Source organism: Mustela putorius, unplaced genomic scaffold (genome assembly GCF_011764305.1).
Source record: "Mustela putorius furo isolate JIRA1106 unplaced genomic scaffold, ASM1176430v1.1 tig00003845_pilon_pilon_pilon, whole genome shotgun sequence".
Classification (NCBI taxonomy): domain Eukaryota; kingdom Metazoa; phylum Chordata; class Mammalia; order Carnivora; family Mustelidae; genus Mustela; species Mustela putorius.
In genome coordinates, this window is record NW_025421998.1 from 53,556,214 (window position 1) to 53,577,610 (window position 21,397).

General features: G+C 38.0%; 1 protein-coding gene across 2 annotated transcripts in view; it reads left to right on the forward strand.

Annotated features, from left to right (window-relative positions):
* The window catches only part of DNAH11 (dynein axonemal heavy chain 11), a 321,410-nt gene that overhangs the window by 265,943 nt on the left and 34,070 nt on the right, over positions 1-21,397 (forward strand). For both annotated transcript variants that reach the window (XM_013051673.2, XM_045062769.1), the window contains 5 exons: positions 2,685-2,889; positions 12,122-12,286; positions 13,999-14,139; positions 17,516-17,686; positions 20,602-20,724. In XM_013051673.2, coding sequence (XP_012907127.1) covers positions 2,685-2,889; positions 12,122-12,286; positions 13,999-14,139; positions 17,516-17,686; positions 20,602-20,724 — 805 coding nt within the window. The remainder of the gene's footprint in view (positions 1-2,684; positions 2,890-12,121; positions 12,287-13,998; positions 14,140-17,515; positions 17,687-20,601; positions 20,725-21,397) is intronic.

A 21,397-nucleotide genomic window follows, 5' to 3' on the forward strand; every position in this document is an offset into this window, starting at 1 on the left:
AGGCAGAGGCTTTAACCCACTGAGCCACCCAGGGGTCCCTATTTTTCATTTTTTTAAAAGGGAAGCATATTATACAAATACTATACCAGTTTAGAAGAAAGTTGCTACCTGAATTGCTCTTCATCCTTCTAGGAAAAAAATATTAAAGTGTAGAAACACAGTAAAAACAACCCAAAACTAGATCACATGAATGGATTGACCATTCAACTTAATAAAGAATGCTTCCAATGGTTTGTTTAGCAGATCTTTTTCAAGCTTAGAATCCTGTAAAAGTTTTTGCTGAAAATATAAGATCATTACAATGCAAACAAAATTTGAGAGCTGGATGAAGAGGTAATGAGTCTTATCTGTCTTTTAAGATTCTTAGCTATAGTGACTAAAGCTTTAGTGATTAAGAGGGATTCTGAGCTAAAAGCTTTAGTGATTTAAGAAAACTGACTTTTTAAATAATCATTACACACTACCATTGTTTTACAGAATTCTTCCTTGTCAGATAAAATGGCCAGTGGTTCAGAAGGCCTTTCTTCACTAAGAGGCCCAAGAGACTAACCTCAGAGTAAGATGAAATTACGAAACATCCACGAGCAGCGTCCTAAAATATTGCCACATCACAAATTTGGGGCATCTCTCCTCAAGTTTAAAAAAAGTTGTTGCAAGTATTGTGGCATTTTAATAAAAAGGAATGTTGTCTGAATGCTAAACTTGTTTTTCAATGTCCTTTTGAATTCATCCAGTTTTCCAAAATTGATAAATTTTGTGAAATAACATTTTGTCTGTAAGTCAGTGAGTTAAGTAGTATTTTTAAAAAATACTGTATTTATATAAAAATAATCTGGCCTTTGGATAACTTTCTGTCACATTAGAATTCCTCTACAATTAAAATACTGTATACACTGACTACGAAAGAATGCAGAATTTGTGTATTTAATATAAAATAGGAGACTGAGAAGACACTCTGTTTCAGGCTCACTTGTAGGCTTCTTACATGTAATTTTCCTCCTACGCAGTTCAGACCTCTTTGGTGGAAGAGTCTGAAAAATGTCAGTATTTGTCATTTGTTTGTTGCATGAATTTTAAAACCCTTCTACGGAATCCTTGTAGCAGGTTCCTGGCAGAAAAACAAGACCTCAAAGTAGGCCGGAAATTTTAATAGAATTAACAGAGTAACTGTTGACAGAAAGAATGTTCAGAGGGAAGCTTAAAGGAGCCCAGGAGTGCAGGCAACCAGGGATTTACATCAGGAAGCCATTACCACCTCTAGGCGCGAAGGTGTTCTTTGGTCCTGTGAATGGAGCTGTGGGAAGAGGCCCATCCCAAACCCGGAATACCGTCATGGCAGGGCACAGCCTCCCCCAGACCACAGCACGGAGGCAGGGAAGATCGGCCTCGAACTCCTCCTCCTGTACTGCCATGTCTTGCTAGTGCTCCCATTGGCCAACGCCCTTCCAGAACCCAGAGCCTGGGTGATGAGGTCCTTACAAGTTAGACCTCAGTATCTGAGAAAGAAAAAAATGAGACCCTCCCCCGAGAGTGAGGCTGTGTCCTTGCAGAGCTTTGCTTGCAATTCAAGAAACCACCTCCATCTAGCTGAAGCCAAACAAAGACTGAACCCGAACGTCACAAGGCTGCAGGGTGTCATGGCAACTGTGTTTAAAAGGCAATCAGGGACCTGGAAGCCCGTAGAATCCAGAACCTGCTCCCTTTGTATGACTCTGCAACCTGAATATTGGTTGACTCTTCCCTGGGGAAACCAGGAATGTCTTTCTCTGCTCTGTGGTTCACAGAAGGAAAGGGTGACATCAGCATGAGCCTAAAGGTTCCATTTCCAATTCTCCCTTCTCTTTGTTCCAATCCCAAGTCCCAGGAGAGCTCACTCTGGGGTGTTTTGAAGTACCTGCTTCTGGTCCCTATGACCGAGATAACTGGAACGTAGGATAGAAGCATGGTTGTCAAGATCCTGCCCATGTGCATTCCATACAGGAGGCTGCTTAGACTTTGCTTATGAGCCGGTACCAAAAATCCTGAAATAGTAATTTAAAGTGTAGTTGTATTTCTAATATGTATATAAATTTTAAGTATATATACACTTAATACACACACACAGCTACATGCAAACACATACTCATCCTTTCAGAATAGCAGTATTTAGGGATGTCTAGGTGGCTCAGTCGATTAAGCATCTGCCTTCAGCTCAGGGTACAATTCCAGGGTCCTGGGATCGAGACCCACATCAGGCTCCCTGCTCAATGGGGAGCCTGCTTCTCCTTCTGCCTGCCACTCCCCCTGCTTGTGCTCTGTCTCTCTCTCTCTCTCTCTGACAAAAAAATAAGATCTTAAAAAAAAAAAAAAAAAGAAATGTTTAATAGAAGCTTATTCACAGAAGTATAATAGAAGCTAATGTTTGTTGTTATACAACCTTCGTATGAAGTACTGCATTTTCTTATTATGGTGACATTACGAGACGAGTACTGTTAACAACATTTTGCATGTAAACAGTCCTATAGAAGTTTAGTGGATAATTCCTATTTCTTCTGTACTTTTAGGGAGACATGGTAGCTGAAAAATCCTGAATTACCTGGTCTTACAGCCTGGATTCGTTATCAGAATAGAGGAAATGGAATGCCCCCTACATATCAGTTATGGTTCATGGGAATCTCCTGAATGTTTGTGTTGTCCCCCTTTAGATACATCAGGATTGGAGACAAAGAATGTGAATTTAACAAGAACTTTCGCCTTATCCTTCACACAAAACTGGCAAATCCTCACTATAAGCCGGAATTGCAGGCTCAAACAACGCTCCTCAATTTCACAGTCACAGAAGATGGTCTAGAAGCCCAGCTCCTGGCAGAGGTGGTCAATATGGAAAGGCCAGATCTGGAGAAACTTAAGGTAAAAATTACAAAACCGTCCATCAACATTTAACCTGGTATCTGCTTTGCCCAAGTTAGAGTGCTTCGCCCTAGGATAGGATACTTGCCCACCTGGGGTTTACACTCTAACTGAGAAAAATGAGGATGTATGTGAACAGTTAACACTTCGAGGGCTCTCCTGTTAAAGCAGGTAGTTAGCAGCATGCCCCCAGTAGGAGATGGGCTTGCTGTAGTTTGATGCAGGTGACAAGGACAAGCAAGGATATGTAGGAGTCATGAGAAACAGAAGGAGAGAAGCAGGAACATGTCCCGATAGGTTCAGTGATGATAGTCCAAATCAGCCAGGGCAAAAGAACGAAAAAGAAGAGTAATGGAATAAAGCTGGAAAAATTGAGGAGATCATAGCTGATGATGACTAGCACTTAAAGGAAAATGTATGGCAGTGATTAAGGAAAAAAAATAATAAAAATGTGTTGATTTAACACACCACTAAAAAGGCCCCCAAACAACAAATGAAGCCTGAAAATGTAGAAGGAAGTCAGTAGCCAAGGTGAATCGTTGCAGCAGAGATTGTACGTCTTGCCAAACCAAAGATACTGGCCATCTCGCTTTTATGGCAAGTGTTTGTCACTCCAGGTATAAATCAGTGCTTCTCAGATGGTGTTCCTAGAACATCAGCATCAGCTGGGAACCTTAAATGAAGAATCTCGGGCCCCAGACCAGATCCTGCTGAATGTGACCTTCTGGGGCAGGCCCAACCGTCTGTTTTAGCAGAGTCTCTGCAAGGGATTCTCACCCATTTTCAGAGTCCATTGGAGGCAGCATTCCATTGGATTTACTTCTGCACCAGTCACCAACCAGAGCAGAGACAGTCCTGGGACAGAGGCTGAGAGTGAGTGGCCTCGGTCCCCTCCGGTCTCCTCGTGTGTGTGTCCCATGCGGTGACATCACAACCTGCCAGTAATGAGTGATCCAAGGCCAGGGTTTAGAGGACCACGGGCTGCTGGGTGTATCACTGCCAAGTTGGACACGGAACATGTCCATATTTGAAACACCATATGACCGTATAAGAAAATCGTCTTGTCGTGGTCGGTCATTCATGTACACATGCTTTTTTTTTTTGCAAAAGCTTAGACAGTTCAATTAATTTCTTTATTTGTTTTTATTTTTGATAGCAAAATTTTTCAAACATAGGAATGTAAAGAAAATAGTTCTAAGTTTCCATGTGATCATCATTTAGCTTCAGCCATGAGCAACATTTTGCCTCTCTCCCCCTCTTTTTTTTTTTTTTTTTTTTAAATCAGAAACAAGCTTTTAAAATAAATGTTAACTTACTCTGGAATAGATTTAGATTTATTTACACAAAAGTTACAAGATACTACAGGGTTCCTGTACATCACTAGCCCAACTTCAGTTTCTCCTAATGTTATCCTTCCTTTTTGCAGTACAAAATAATAAAATGTATTTAAAATACTATTCTACTTCAGTAAAACATGTCCATTAATTGTTGTTCAGTAAAGCATAGTAATCTTTCTCCCTGTTTTTTATAAGTTTGGGATATCGTTCACATATCCTTTTTAATTGTATAATTCCTTGGTTTTTAGGTCATTCACAAAGTATCGATTTTACAACGCTTTCAGCACCTCAGAAAGAAAATCCATGCTTACGGCTGTTACTCCCTGGCCCATGTCCCCACTTACCTAGCTCCTAAAAATCATTAATCTCTTTCTATCCCTATAGATTTGCCTGTTCTGGACATATCATGTAAATGAAATCTTAAAACAGCTAGCCTTTGTACCTGGCTTCTCTCACTTAGCCTAATATTTTTCCTAATATGATATTTCCACATCATATGGATTTTGCATCCATATGATAGCATCTATCAATTCTTCCTTTCTTATGACTGAATGATATTCTATTATAGATACTATAGACCATATTTTATTTATGCCCTCATCAGTTGATGGACATTCGGGTGGTTCCCACTTCTTGGCTGTAATGTTCAGTGCTTCTCGGAATGTTCACTGTAAGTTGTGTGGACATAGATTTTTCATTTCTCCTCGATATGTACCTCGGAGCAAAATTTCTGGGTCATATAGTAAGTCTGTGTTTAATATTTGAGGAACAGCCAGACTGTTTTCAAAGCAACTGCACCATTTTACATTTCTACCAGCTATGTGGAAAGGATGCAGTTTCTTCACATCCTACCCTATCTTTGTCTCTCTTTTTGATAATAGTCATAGTAGTGGGTGTGAAGTGGTATCTCACTGTGGTTTGGACTTTCTTTTCCCTATGGACTAATGAGGTTAAGCATCTTCTCATATATTTATTGGCCTTTTATATGTCTTCTTTAGAGGAGCATCTGTTTCAAATCCTTTGCCCATTTTAAAAATTGGGTTATTTTTATTGTTATATGATCTCTTCATATACATTGGGTATTATACTCTTACTGGGCATATAATATATAAATATTTTTTCCCGTTCTGATTGTCTTCACTTTCATGATGGTGTGTTCTGAAGCACTCAAGTTTTCAATGTTGATGAAATCCAGTTTACATCTTTTTTCTTTATTGCTTGTGCTTTTGATGTTGTATCTAAGAAACCATTGCCTCACACAAGTTTACTCCTATGTTTTCTTCTAGGAGTTTTAGAGTTTTAGCTCTTACATTTAGGTCTATAATCCACTTTGTTTTTAGTGTGAGGTAGGGATCCAGCTCCATTCTTTTGCATGTGGGTACCCGGTTGTCCCGCACCATTTGTTGAAAAGACTGTCCTTTCTCCCTTGCTTTTGCTACTTGTCCAAGACGAATTGACCATATTTCTGTGGATCTATTGTCTAATGTGAAAACTATACCTTCCTTATTAGTGGTAGCTTTATAGCAAGTCTTTTTTTTTAAAAAAAAGATTTTATTTATTTATTTGACACACAGAGAAATCACAAGTAGAGAGGCAGGCAGAGAGAGAGGGGGAAGCAGGCTCTCCGATGAGCAGAGAGCCCGATGCAGGGCTTGATCCCAGGACCCCGAGATCATGACCTGAGCCAAAGGCAGAGGCTTAACCCACTGAGCCACCCAGGTGCCCTATAGTAAGTCTTTAAGCTGGGTATTGTCAGTCTTTCAACTTCTTCTGTACATTGACTGTTGGCTCTTCTAGATCTTAAGCCTTTCCATGTAAACTCTAAGATCAGGTTGTCAATATTTGCAAAATAATGTGCTGGAATTTTGATTGATAGTATGTTGAATCACAGAAAGGAAGACACGATACCTTAACAATGTTGTTTTCCTATCATGAATATGGATTCTCTCTACATTTTAAAATCTTTGGTTCCTTTTATCAGAAAATGGTATATCTTCAGTATAATTTTCTTTGATTGTTACCTAAGCACTTCAGTTTTTTGGTGCTAATGTAAATGTGTTGTATTATAAACTTCAAATTTCATTTGTTCATTGTTAGTGTATAGAAAAGCAATTGTCTTTCATATATTAACCTTGTATCTTGCAGCTTTGTTATAATCTCATATTTGTTAGGAGTCCTTTTGTTGATTCTTTAGGAATTTCTACAAAGACAACCTTGTCATATGTGAACATAGATTGTTTAATTCAGCCTTCCCATTCTGTATACCTTTTCTTTATTTTTCTTGTCTTTCTGCATTTGTTAAGACTTTCAGTACAGGGCGCCTGGGTGGCTCAGTGGGTTAAGCTGCTGCCTTCAGCTCAGGTCATGATCTCAGGATCCTGGGATCGAGTCGCGCATCGGGATCTCTGCTCAGCAGGGAGCCTGCTTCCCTCTCTCTCTCTCTCTGCCTGCCTATCTGTCTACTGTGAACTCTCTCTGTCAAATAAATAAATAAAATCTTTAAAAAAAAAAAAGACTTTCAGTATAATGTTGAATAGAAGAGGTAAAAGGAGATATTCGTATCGTGTTTCCAGTTTTGGAAAAAAGCAAATAACTTCTCACCATTAAGTGAGGTATTAGCTAGATGTTTCATTTTTAGATGTTCTCTATCAAGTTGAAGTTCTTCTATATTTCTAGTTTGCTGAGAATTTTTATCATAAATGAATGTTAGATTTTCTCAAACGTTTTTTCTTCATCTATTTTATTTATTTATTTTTTAAGATTTTATCTATTTATTTGACAGACAGAGATCACAAGTAGGCAGAGAGGTAGGCAGAGAGAGGAGGAAGCAGACTCCCCACTGAGCAGAGAGCCCAATGTGGGACTCGATTCCAGGATCCTGGGATCATGACCTGAACTGAAGGCAGAGGCTTTAATCCACTAAGCCACCCAGGTGCCCCTTCATCTATTTTATATCATATACTTTTTCTTCAGCCTTTTGATGACATGAATTATGTTACTTCTCAATGTTGACTTGGACTTGCATACTTGGGATAAATCCTACTTAGTATGGTATATAATTCTTTTTACACATGTATTTGATTTGGTTTGCTCATATTTAGTTGAGGATTTTCATATCTATGCTCATGAAAGATATTGGTATATCATTTTGGGTTTTTTCTGTAATAGCTTTATCTGGTTTTGATATTAGACTATAATGCTGCCCTCTTAAAACAGGTAAGGAAGTAATCCCTTTGCTTCTATTTTCTGGAAGAAATTGTAGAGAATGGATAACACTACTTTACATACTTGGCAAACTCATCAGCAAAATCACCTGGACCCAGGTGCTTACTATTTTGGAAGATTATTGTCAATTCAGTTTTTTAATTAGATGCAGGCCTATTCAGATTATATGGTTTCCATTGTAAGAGTTTTTGGTAGATGTGTCTTTCAAGGAATTGGCCTACTGCATCTAAATTACCAAATTTATGGGCATACCATTATTCATTATAGTCTTTTATTGTCCTGTAACCTATAGAATCAATAGTGATGGTCCTTCCTTAATTACTAACATTATAATCTGTGCTTTCTCCTTTTTTTTTCTTGATTGGCCAGGCTACAGGGTTATAAATTTTATTGACTTTTGTATAGAAACGATGTTTGGTTGATGATTTTTTTCCCCATTGGTTTCCTGTTTTATATTTTATTGATTTCTCCTCTAATTTTTATTGTTTATTTTCATTTCCTTGCTCTTTGTTTATATTGCTCTTCTTTCCGTAGTTTCTTATGGTAAAATCTTAGGTAATTAATTTTAGAATCTTCCTCCATTTCTAATAAATGTGTTCTATGCTATAAATTTTCCTCCAAGCACTGCTTTGGCTACATCTCACACATTTCATTAAGTTGTGTTTTCATTTTTGTTTATTTCAATATATTTTTCATTTCTCTTGAAATTTCTTTTTTTCCTCTGTCTGTTACATAGAAGTATAGTGTTTAATCTCCAAATATTTGGGGATTTTTTCAGCTGTCTTTCCATTACTGATTCCTTATTTAATTTCATTGTGGTTTGAGTGCATACTTTGTATTTCTGGGGTGTTTTAAACTCTCAGATGTGTTTTCCGGCCCAGAGTTTGGTTTATCTTTTGAATGACCTATGTGAGCTTGAAAAAATTGCATACTCTCCTATTTATTGAGAAAGTATCCTATAAATGTTAATTACATCCTGTGATTTTTCCTATTTGGTTCAATTACACTGTTACTGAATCTCTGCCACTAGATATATTAGCTAGAGTTTTGAATGCTCCAGCATGTGGTTTTGTCTGCATCTAGAAATTTTATCAGTTTGTCTCATGTATTTTGACACTCTGTTGTCAGAGACATGCTCAATACGGATTCTTATGTTTTCTTAGAGAATGGACCTCTTTATCCTTATGTAATTTCCCTTTTAGCTTTTGATATTTTTCCTTGTTTTTGTGTCTGCTTTGCCTGAAATTAATATAGTGCTTCAGCTTTCTTTTGTGTAGTGTTACATGGTATATCTTTCTCCATTCCTTTGCCTTTGAGCAAAGCAGATTTCTTGTAGATAATGGACAGTTGGGTCTTGTTTTGCTTTTATGTTTTTATTTTTGTTGTTTGTTTTTGTATCCACAGTGTCAGCGTCTGTCTTTTAATTGATATACTTAGAAAATTCACAAAGTGATTATTGTTGACACAGTTGAATGAAAATCTACCATATTTGTCATTATTTTTTTTATTTACTGCACTCCTCCTTATCCTTTTTTTTTTCTTTACTTTCTGCCTTCTCTGATTTTAATCAAGCATTTCATAGGATTCTATTACTTGTCCTATCTCAGCATGTAAGTTATACTTCTTTTTAAAAACATACAGCCCTTTCTTGGGGCACCTGGGTGCTCAATGGGTTGAGCCTCTGCCTTTGGCTCAGGTCATGATCTCAGGGTCCTGGGATGGAGCCCTGTGTTGGACTCTCTGCTCGGTAGGGAGCCTGCTTCCTTCCCTCCCTCTCTGCCTGCTTCTCTGCCTGCTTATGATCTCTCTCTCTGTCAAATAAATAAATAAAATCTTAAAAAATAAATACATAAAAAATAAAAGCATATAGTCCTTTCTTTAGCATTTAGTATATACATTTACCAGTAACCTAAGTCCACTTTCAAGTCACATTGTTAAACTTCCTACTGGGACATGTGGGTTCTCTTTTAAAAGCTTTCCTGTTTCCTCCCTCCAGTCTCTCATCACATTGTTGTCATTCATTTCATATATCATAAGTTATAATCAAATACATTGTTGTCTGTATTATTTTTAACAGTTCTGTCCTGAATAAGAAAAAAAGGGGGGCACATGGGTGGCTCAGTTGGTTAAGCCATTGCCTTTAGCTCAGGTCATGATCCCGAGTCCCGGGATTGAGTCCCACATTGAGCTCCCAGCTCCACGGGGAGTCTGCTTCTCTCTCTGGCCTTCTCCCCTCTCATGCTCTCTCTCACTCTCTCTCAAATAAATAAATAAAATCTTTAAAAGAAAATAAGAAAAAAAATTTTTACCTCCATTTATTCTTTCTCTGACATTTTTCCTTTCTTTATGGAGCTCTGAGTTCTGACCTATAACATTTTTTTCTCTACGACAAAAAATTTTAACACTTCTTGTAAGACATGTCTCCTCGTGACAGATTCTTTCAGTTTTTGTGTGTCTGAAAGGTTTCTATTTTTCCTCCATTTTGGAGGAGTGATTTGGCAAGATAGAAATTTCTAGACTGATGGTTTGTTTCTTCAGTATTTTAAATATTTACTCTTTTTACTTGCATGGTTTCTCAAAAGTTCTAGGAAATTCTTGTCCTCTTTCTTCTGTGGGTGAGGTGGGTTGGTTTGTTTGTTTTCCTTGTAGCTTTTTCTAAGATTTTTTCTTTATTTGATTATGGTCTGATATATTTGTTTGTTTCTTACTCTGCTTAGTATGCTGTGAGCTCCCTGGATCTATGGTTTGGTGAATGTCATTAATTTTGGAAAATTCTTTGCCATTATTACCTCCAATATTTCTTCTCCTTTTTCTCCTTCAGGATTTCCCATGATGTGCATGTTAAACTTTTTGTAATTTTCCTACATTTACTGACTATTTTTTTCCTTTTTTTTCCATTCCTTTTCTCTTTCCTTTTCACTTTGAAAAGTTTCTTTTGACTTACCTTTGAGTTGGCTGATGATTCCCTTGATATGTCCAGCCTACTGAGGAGTCCATCAAAGACTTATGATAAATGAGTTTATTTCTAGCGTTTCCTTTCTTAGAGTTTCTCTCTCTCTACTTGAAGTGTCCAAATAGCCTTGCATGTTTTCCACTTTACCCATTAGAGCCCTTAGCACATTAAGCTTAGTTATTTTTAATTCCCAGTTTGATAATTTCAAAATCTCTGCCATTTCTGACTCTTGTTCTGGGGTTTGCTTTATCTCTTCAGACTATGTTGCCTTTCAGTGTGCCTTGTACTTTTTTGTTAAAAGCTAGATGTGATGTATTAGATAATTTGAAGTAATTAGATAATTTGAAGGATTAGATAATTTAAATAGAGCTTTAAATTTATGAGGTTAGGAGTTAGACTGCATGTCACATTTGCTGAAACTGTTAGTGTTATAGGCTTCACTTTCCCCTCAGATCCCCGTTATTGTCTTGCTGTGTCCTTGGACTATTCTAGAAGCTCCTTCTTAAATGGAGTCAGTACCTTGCACTCTGTTGTAATCCAGTGTTATCATACTGGAGTCTCTTGATGTGATGTGATGGTAAGGTATTTTGGATGGGAAGTATTCTATAATCCCATCATTAAATCCAAGGGTTTTCTAATAGGCCCGAGTCACTGAAGTTTGAACTTCAGACGAGTTTATCATTTATTTTTATATTCCCTATGCAAGAAAGGACATCCAGGGGAAACAAGAGTTGTCCAATCATCCTCCTGCCTAAGGTCAGATAAGGCTCTGACAATAAAATTTCCCTTGAGGGCAGGCATTTGTTAAGAGAACAGAAGGCTCCTGCATGCTTTAAATAGTTGCTTTCCTCTGGACATATTTCTTTCTTTTCTTTTCTTTTTTTTTTTTTTAATTTATCTGTTTGACAGACAGATCACAAGTAGGCAGCGAGGCAGGCAGAGAGAGAGAGGAGGAAGCAGGTTCCCCACTGAGCAGAGAGCCCAACATGGGGCTCCATCCCAGGACCCTGGGATCATGACCTGAGCTGAAGGCAGAGGCTTTAACCCACTGAGCCACCCAGGTGCCCTGGACATATTTCAAAATGTTTTTTTCCCCACTTCCATTGCCCAAAGCAGGAGTAGATTTTTCTTTTTTCCCCTGATCTTCACTGTAATGAACCTGGTAAGTCTCCTAGAGGCAAATTCACTAAAGTATGAAGGGCTTCCCAAGACCACACCCCCCGAGGTTTTGAACCCTCAAGTTCTGCCTTCAACAATTAGCCAATGACTATAGTGAATTTGGCAGCAGCTGTGATGGTCTGTATTCACCCACTGCTCTGATTTTGAGAGTAACCGTTGGCCCTGTGACCTCAGTTCTTTGATGAATGTAAAAAGACTTGAGGATTCACTTTCTCCCTGTTATGAGGTTGGAAATTACTTCCATCTCTTTAGATAGGAAGCAGAAACCAGAAGTTTCTTCCTATAGAGTAGATTCTTCCTGTAGGTTCCCAATGTTAAATGTTCAGGACAAATATGCATTCTCTGGACCCTGGTGTGCAAGCATTTCTTACCACATTTCCCGACTTATTTTAAAGTAACTTTTTAAAGAGGATTAGTATGTTTTTTAATTGTGAGTGCGATTTACTATATATGATTCTGTGAAATTGGTGATTAAAGGATCCGCTTTCAAACCTGAATTGAGCCACCATGTCTCACCCCTTTTCCTGGTTTGTGTTAGTTGGTTTTGACGAAGCACCAAAATGACTTTAAGATCCAGCTAAAGTACCTGGAGGACGACCTCCTTCTGCGCCTTTCTGCGGCAGAGGGGAGCTTTCTGGATGACACGGAGCTGGTGGAGAGACTAGAGATGACGAAAGCAACCGCGGCAGAGATAGAGAGCAAGGTAAGAAGACATGAAGGGCCCCCAGAGGGGCACAACGCTCCTTTTGATTCAAGTGATTGGCATAAAAATGTGATCAAGCCTGACAACTTCTCTAAGAGCGCTGACTTGTGGATTTCGGTTCACTTAATAAACCGTCCTTAAAAATGTACGAGGCTCTGTGTGGAGGAGGAGGTGGTTGGACTTGTACTTATCCTAATTCAGCATAGATCCAGTCATTCACAGGAGACTCTGTCAGGCTATTATTTTTCCTGAGTGGCCAAATCAGAAGAAAATTGGAGCCTGCTGGCTTATATGGTCTAAAATCGAAAAAGGCTCAGCGTCCAGCTCTGGCAGACTGACACCCTACAGTCCCACCACAGGCTTCCTAGTCTGTTGTGCCTTTCAGGGAAATATTAGAGCTGATGTTTTGTTTGCAGGCCTTCACTAGTGGGAGACCGAGCAAGGGACGGTCTCCTGCTGTACTCAGATGCATTATTCACCCTGGGAAACAATGACATTTCCTGAATGCCAGTAAAAACTTTCATTGAGTAGATTTCCTGCTGGACGTCCAGCCTATGTCTCAATCTGCCTTGCGCATGATGTGCACTTTGGACTCATACAACTGGCCATAAACTTTAAAAGTCTATTGTTTCAGAAGGAGAGGAACCTCATTTCCTTTCTGTAATATCCTCATTACTAAGTAATCTATTAATTACCCAGTTGAGGCTGTGTCACCACACATCCTATATGTTTGTCTTAATTTTAGCTAAGAAATGGAATCCCAAATTAGTCTTTCCTTTTAAGTAAGTGAATTCTAGGTAGCTCCTAAGATGGTAAAGATTGGGGCAATTAAGTAAATTAGGTCTTAGCTTTGACGTTAGCTTCTAATTGTCTCTTAAAATGTCTCTTCCTATCTTCTTAGTATATTGCTATGTAGGGATTTCCCCCCTGCCCTGCTCTACATTTTATTTCCATTGATACACAAGTATGAGGAATCAACTTTGTTAAAAAAAAAAAAAAAAAGACGATCTTAAAAAGCTATAGGACAAACAGTAGTCCTAGATTTAATAAAAAAGGATATTTGAGCCTTGAGTAAAAATGAGTATGTTGGTTGTAGGTGGTGCTGCTGTTATTGTTGTTTTAATTATCTCTCTGACTGTGCCCAGGGGCTAATACATAAAGATAAACTAAATGAAAAATATGGGCATATGGATCATCTGGTACAAAGTCAAACAGTCATGAGAGTCTTCATATAAAGGCTTTTTAGTAAGCCTGGCTATTGGATATATTATTGACCTTGACTGCTTTTGTATACCTTGTTGACTAATAAAGTTATGGGCATTGAATTGACCCAGCAGACTTTTAAGAGCTATCCCTGGGAGGTGATAGAGCTGGGTTATTAAACCTGAAAAAGAGAGAGGAGGCAGGGGAAGGTGACATTACTCAGAACAAATTCTATAAAACCCAAACCAACCAGGTTTGTTTAATCTGTGACCGTAAAGCAGCTAACATTATGTCCATTCTCACTGAAAACTCAGTTTATGAAAAAAAAAGTCATTTAAAATATGAATCTAATAATTTTAGAAAAATTGAAGCACATAGATGCCACACATGTGATCTATTTTAATGCAAATACTTTTTCATTTCAGATACATCCCTTCCATTAGTTGGGTAGGTATAAAGAACATGAAGAGTAAGTTACTAGTTACTTACGTTGTTTGATCTCACCATAGGTGATTGAAGCTAAAGAAAATGAAAGAAAAATCAATGAGGCCCGAGAATGTTACAGACCAGTGGCGGCCAGAGCATCTCTTCTTTATTTTGTTATTAATGACCTCAGAAAAATTAACCCCATCTATCAATTCTCTTTGAAGGTAATGCTGAATAGGCTAAGAAAAATTTTTGATTTCGTGCATTCAACTTGTTTCTGGAAGTTTAGAATTTATTTTTAAGCAATCTCAGTATATCAGGACTCAGTAAGGAGTCCTGAGGATCTAGTGAGGAAAAAAACCCCTCATTTTCTCAGGAACTTTTATTTAAGGTTTTCATTAAGGCTTTAAGATAATTAAATTATGTGGCATCATAATACATTTTTTTTGTTCTTAAACTGAGTCTTGAGTTTATTATATATAAGGGAATTTTCCTTGTGATTCTTTTACTCTGTGAAAATGTAGGTGTCTTATATAAAGATTTCTCATGTTATTTTGGTAGAGCAGGAGAAAGACTGAGAACAACTATTCATTAAATCACTCTATTCCATACCAGGCATTTTCATACTTTGTTTCATTCTTATGCCTGAAACATCCCAATATATTATTATACCCCTATTAAAAAAAAAAAAAGAAAAGAAAGAAAGAAAGAAAAGAAAGTAGTTGCCCAAGAATTCACATTATAATGGTAAAGGCAGGATTTGAACTCGTGGTTGTGATCCCAAAGGCCATGCTTTTTACTTTGCCACATTGTGCCTCTAGGCAGTATTTATTCATTCTGTCACTCAGTTTTTAAACAAATTGCTGTTGACATCAATCATCATGCCAGATGTTGTGCTGAGTATCCAATTTAAAAAAAAAAAAAGGTATGAGTGGAGATACATCGGTGTGTGTGTATTTGTGTGTGTGTATGTGTAAAAGTGATAAGTACAGTGAGAGAGAATAATAACTGTGGGAAGGATTCTTTCACTCTTACCTCAGGGAAGCCCTCTCAGAGGAAGTGACATAGTTGATTTCTATAGAGTTTAGCCACCTCTGGAGTGCTTGGGGAAAACAAGGATGTGTGAGGGCATGAAAGAGTTTGAGATTCAGGTGGTGAATGAATCTGTGTGGCTGGAGGGTAATTAATGAGTGAGGGAAAAGAAGACAAGACAGGAGTCTAGAGAGGTGAGAAAATGGAGATCATGGAGACTTCATCACCAGATGGGGGATGATGGGTTATAGTTTGTCTACAAAAAGTAGCCATTGAATGGTTTGAAGCAGATGACCGATGACAAAAGACTCAAAAAAAAACTTGACCCGTGGTTTGAAGCTAGAATAATCAGCCCTTGGAAATGGATTGGGTATGGACAATAACGAAAAGTGTCAAGAATAACTAGCAGGTTCCTAGTAGTTTGGAGCTAGTGTACAGAAGCTCTGAGAAGCACAGAGTGGTTGGATTTTGGAACAACCACAGTGTATAAAGAGTAATAAAATTAAATCAGTAATATCAGCCCAGCATTATCCAAATACGAAAACCAGACTAAGACATCACAAGGGAAAAAACCACAAAGCAGACCTCTTCATGGACACTGTTGCCAGTCTACTCAAGGAAAGACTGGCAAATTGATCCAGCCACATATAAAAAGAACAGTATATTATGTCCAAGTGGAATTTATGCCAGGAATGCAAGCTGGTTAAATATTTTTTAAAAATAACACAAGTCTTCATATGAATAAAACAAAAGAGAAAACCACATGATCACTTCATTGGATGCAGACAAAGAATCTGACAAATTTCAACACCTGGTCAAAAAAAGGAAAAAAAAAAAACTGAGCCAACTAAGAATAAATGGTAACTTCTCAAAATGAAAATGGCCATCTATAAAAATCTATAGCTAATATTATACTTAATGTTGGAAAGTTGAATGCTTTCCGCTAAGATCAGGAACAATGTCTTCTCGCAAGACTTCTATTCACAACCTCCCTGCAGGTTATGGCCAATGCAATAATAAAACAAAAGGCACAGACATTTTAAAAAAAGAAGAAAAGGTGTCTCTTTTTCCCCCACAAATGACCTAATCATGTATGTAGAAAATCTTAAGAAATCTACCCAAAAAACCTACTAGGACTAAGAAGTGAGTTTTTAGCAAGATGGCAGGATATAAGTCAATTGTTTTTATATATGAGGTACAAACAATTGGAAAATAAAATTAATAACTCAGTACTATTTATAATAGCTTCCAAAATCACAAAACTCTTAGGGATAATTTTAACAAAACAAGACCCATGTGCTGTAAGCTATAAAACATTGTTGAGATAGACCATGGAGGAGGTATACTGTGTTTATGGATTAGAACATTCAATATTACTACGATGCCAGTTCTTTCCAAATTGATCTGTAGGTTTGATATCTCAGTCAAACCTCTAAAGGCTTTTTTAATAGAAATCAGCAAGGTAATTCTAAAATTTGTATAGAAATTCAAAGCGTTTAAAATGACGGAACAATTTTGAAGAAGAACAAGAAATGTAGGGAATTTACAGTACATGATTTCAGGACTTATTATAAACCTATACCAATTGGCCTAAAGAAAAATATGTAGATAACAAAGAGTCCAGAGATAGTCCCGCAGATGTTTGATCAGTTGATTCTTGGCAGTGATACCAAGTCAGTGAAGAAGGGATAGTTTTTACAACAAATGGTGCTGAGGAAACAGGATATCCCCAACCTGAACCATTACATTACACTTTATACAAAATTAGCTCAAAATAATTAAGCAAAACTATAAAATTTCTAGGAAAAAATGGGAGAGAGTCTTTGGGCTTTAGGTTAGACAAAGATTTCTTAGCATACAAGAGAAAGAAAATAATAAATTAAATCCTTTTTTTTTTTTAAAGATTTTATTTATTTATTTGACAGAGATCACAAACAGGCAGAGAGAGAAGAAGGGAAGCAGGCTCCCCACTGAGCAGAGAGCTCTATGCGGGGCTCGATCCCAGGACCCTGGGATCATGACCTAAGCCGAAGGCAGAAGCTTTAACCCACTGAGCCACCAAGGCACCCCATAAGTGAAATCTTATCAAACTAAAAATATATGGTCTTCAAAAGACATTAAGCCACATACTATAAAAATCTTCCAATACATGTATCTAATAATGAACTTCAACCAAAATATGTAAAGAACTTGGACAACTCAATGCAAGATTTGAACAGACATGTCCTATTATGCTTAGTTATGTGTACTGCCCTGAGCACATATTTAAATGCTCAATGTTCCTCAGAAAAATATGAGGAAAAAGGAAAAGCAGAATAAAGTATTATTGAATACCAAAAAGAATAGCCACATTTGTACAAGCCCGGCGGTAACAAGTATCAGCACAGTTGCCGGACTGCAGCTCCTTCATGTTGCTGATGAAAAGGCAAAGTGGTAAAACCATATTTGGAAAACAGTTTGGCAGTTTCATGTACAGTTCAACATAAACTTACAAAGTGATTCCACATTTCTACTGTGTGTCTGGGGGTAGCTAGACATCGGTCTTACCAGTCACTTTGAATTCCCCAGGCTTTCAACATGCTGTTCCTCAGGGCAATCGAACAGGCTGACAAGGTGGAGGACGTGCAGGGGCGCGTCTCGATCCTAATGGAAAACGTCACGCATGCCGTCTTCCTCTATACCAGCCAGGCGCTGTTTGAGAGGGACAAGCTCACCTTCCTATCCCAGATGGCTTTTCAGGTAAGGAATTCGGTCACTTGAAAGCATCCCCAGAGCCACACAGTTCCCTACCTCTGTTTATTACATGCTTTATTTCCACTGAAGGAAGACATGACACCTTTCTTGGAAGCCCTTGGTGGTGTGAAGTAAGTTTGAATTTCCCAGGGTAAACTTGGACATGTCCCAGCCTTTGAGTAGGTTCTGAAGTGTTGGTTTGGGGGAGGGGTACACACTTTAAGTGACCCCCATCAGCCGTCACCCTGAAAAACAGATCAGTGAGACCTCCCCCTCGCTTCTCAGGTCCTGTGCAGAGCCTGCCAGGTACTACCAAGAAGATGGCTTGAGATCAGAATTATGAGTCTAGATCTGGATGGTCCTAGGAGTCTCTCTGTCCCTTTAGAAATCAGTAAATGCGTAAAAGAGCTCCAGGTTTCACACTGCCACCTTTAGTGAGATCTACTCTCCTTTTATTCCTTTTTCTTTTCTTGATATGGACTTCAGCAGAAGATGTGATGTATGTATTTGAGAGAGAGCAAGCTGGGGGAGGGGTAGAGGGAGAGAGAGTCTCAAGCAGATCCTCACTGAGCAGGGAGCCTGACGCAGGGCTCCGTATCACAGCCCTGAGATCATCCCCCAAGTCAAAATCAAGAGATAGATGCTTAACGGACTGAGCGCTCCAGGTGCCCCAGCAAAGATTGCTTTTAAATAACGATGCCCATGATGGGAAGAAAACATCGAGGACTGGACCCTAGGTGGAATAGGCATGTGTCCTTTCATTAGTGTTATTGCTGTCTAACTTTTTCTTATCAGCCTGCATCTTGACAAAAGGTCAATGCCTCTTCTGTGCTGTGCCCTCCAAAGTGCCTTGCCCAATGAAGGCATTTTATAAGCCCCTGCTATTAGCAGGGACAGACTATTACATTCGATATTTTCAGTGCTTGTAGATTTCACTGGGTTATTTAAGAATATGTAGGTATAGGTGCTTCATAATGTAAGTGAGGACTAGGAGCAAGATACGACAAAACGAAATTTTTGTTCTTACACGTATTATTCATTAACGGTAAAAAGCCAGGATTGAGAATAAATGATATGCATGCATGTGTATGCACATTGTCTATTTAAAACTGTCTTCCTGGGCCATGTGGGTGACGCAGTCCATTAGGCATCCAACTCTAGATTTCAGCTCCGGTCATCAACTCGGTGGTGAGATCGAGCCCCAAACAGGACTCTGTGCTCAGCAGAGAGTCTGTTTGAGTTTCTCTCTCTCTCTCTCTCTCTCAATCTCTCTCGCTTTTCCCTTCGCTCTGCTCTCCCTCCCCAACCACTCCCCCCACCACTCACACTCTCTGTCTAAAAAAAAAAAAATTCCTCCTTGGAAGCCAGAAATAAAAAATAAATTATAGCTTATCACAAATCCTGACGATTTTTGTAAATCAAAACTTCATGTATGTATATACATATGGCAATTATTTGTTGAAATAAATCGAATTAATAAATTATTCTTTTTTAATAAAATATTTTTAATGTGTTACTACTCATAATGCATTTTGAAGATACCTAAGAGTTTTGTTTTGTTTTTAAAGATTTTATTTATTTATTTGAGAGAGAGAGAGAATGAGAGAGAGAGAATAGGAGTGGAGAAAAGTCAGCAGGAGAAGCAGACTCCCTGTGGAGCAGGGAACCCAAAGTGGGAATCGATCCTGGGACTCTAGGATCACAACCTGAGCTAAAGGCAATTGCTTAACCAACTGAGCCACCCAGGAGCCAAGTACCTAAGAGTTTTAAAATAGCATAAAGCTCCAACACTTTACCTGTTTAACTTTATATGGTATTATAATTTTTATGTTTGTTTAGTTGTATCTATAAAACAATAATCTCTTATTTTTCTTAATCTCACATTTAAGAAAAATTTTTCAGGATGCCTGGGTGACTAAGTGTTAAGCGTCCACCTCTTTTTTTTTATTTATTTTTTTATTTTTTCAGTGTTCCAAGAGTCATTGTTTATGCACCACACCCAGTGCTCCATGCAATACGTGCCATCCTTAATACCCACCGCCAGGCTCACCCATCCCCCCACCCCCTTCCCCTCCGACACCCTCAGTTTGTTTCTCAGAGTCCACAGTCTCTCAAGCATCCGCCTCTTGATTTCAGCTTCGATCATGATCTCAGGGTTGTTAGATCAAGCCCAAGCTGCTCATCAGGCTTTAAACTGGGAGATTCTCTCTCTCCTTCTCCCTCTGCTCCTCCCCACCTCTCTTTTTAAAAAATCTTTCTTATATCTCATAGTTTATTCAGTGTAATTTCCGTATTAGCACTAAATTATAATACTGGTTCTACCTTTTGTTTAGTAATTTGATCCATTACCACCTAAGGCTTTCTCAATTCATGCAACCAGTTTTTTTTGTTTTTTTGTTTGTTTGTTTGTTTTTAAAGATTTTATTTATTTATTTGACAGACAGAGATCACAAGTAGGCAGAGAGGCAGGCAGAGAGAGAGGGAGAGAAGCAGGCTCCCTGCTCAGCAGAGAGCCCGATGCGGGGCTCGATCCCAGGACTCTGGGATGATGACCTGAGCCAAAGGCAGAGGCTTTAACCCACTGAGCCATCCAGGCGCCCCCATGGAACCAGTTTTAAGACAAGTTTGATCTAAGAGCAAAAGACTAAATATGAATGTATATTTCAAATAATTTGCTAATAGTCATGTGTTAAAATTGGGGAAAAAATAGTCTTCATAATTATTTGTTACTAGATTTTTAAGCAGGGTTTTGAGATCATGAGCATAATCTGAGATTTATTATTTCAGCTTTAGAACAGCTAGGTGAAGGTTGGTGGACTTGGTTCTGCCTTTTCAGTCCTGTCTGTTAAATGGTGACTACCTCTTATGTCCTGATTTTGATATAAACTAAATGACCCTTTTCAATTTCATGTGCCCTCAAGATTTTGTTGCGAAAGAAAGAAATAGACCCTCTTGAATTGGATTTCCTGCTCCGGTTCACAGTTGAACACACTTACCTGAGTCCTGTTGACTTCCTAACTACTCAGTCATGGAGTGCTCTCAAGGTATGTGAGGAAGGGAGCTTTTCACTTTCTAAAACTTATTTCAAGTATCAGTTCTTCCAAATGTAGAAATGTTTCAAAAATACAAATGATGGATTATATCTCATTTCATTTGTAGAAATACGCTATGTAATTTCAAATTGTCTTTTTATTACTAAAGTATACAGTGATTAATTTCTTATTTGAAAATAAAGAAACTTTGACCTACTTATGGGTGGAAAAGTTACTGAATATGTATATTCTGCAGGACCTTTGGTAAAAGTCAAGAAACATTTTTGTCAATTTACCTAAATCAGGCTTGTTTTCTTTTTTATAATACTTCTCCACTTTTCCCGAATTTGTGTGTTAATTATATAACAACACAGTAGTTTATTCTCATTTTAAAGTGTTGAAGCAGAACAGAATATTGTGGAGAAAAAAGTTATTCATCAACCTCAAGTGCCGATTCTTACCTCATTTTTCAGTCAGAAGATCCTACTGTTAAGTTTATTCCCTTAGACTTTGGAATCCTTAAAGAAGCCTATATGATAACATACACATGGTATTTGCTTCATTCTTTTTCTAAGAAGGAAAATTTCTGTCTATTGAAAATAACTGTCATCCCTTAGTTTTATAGTATGTTTAGATGTGTTTGTAGTAGAATTTTTAACTAGGTTATGTAGAAGTATAAATTCAA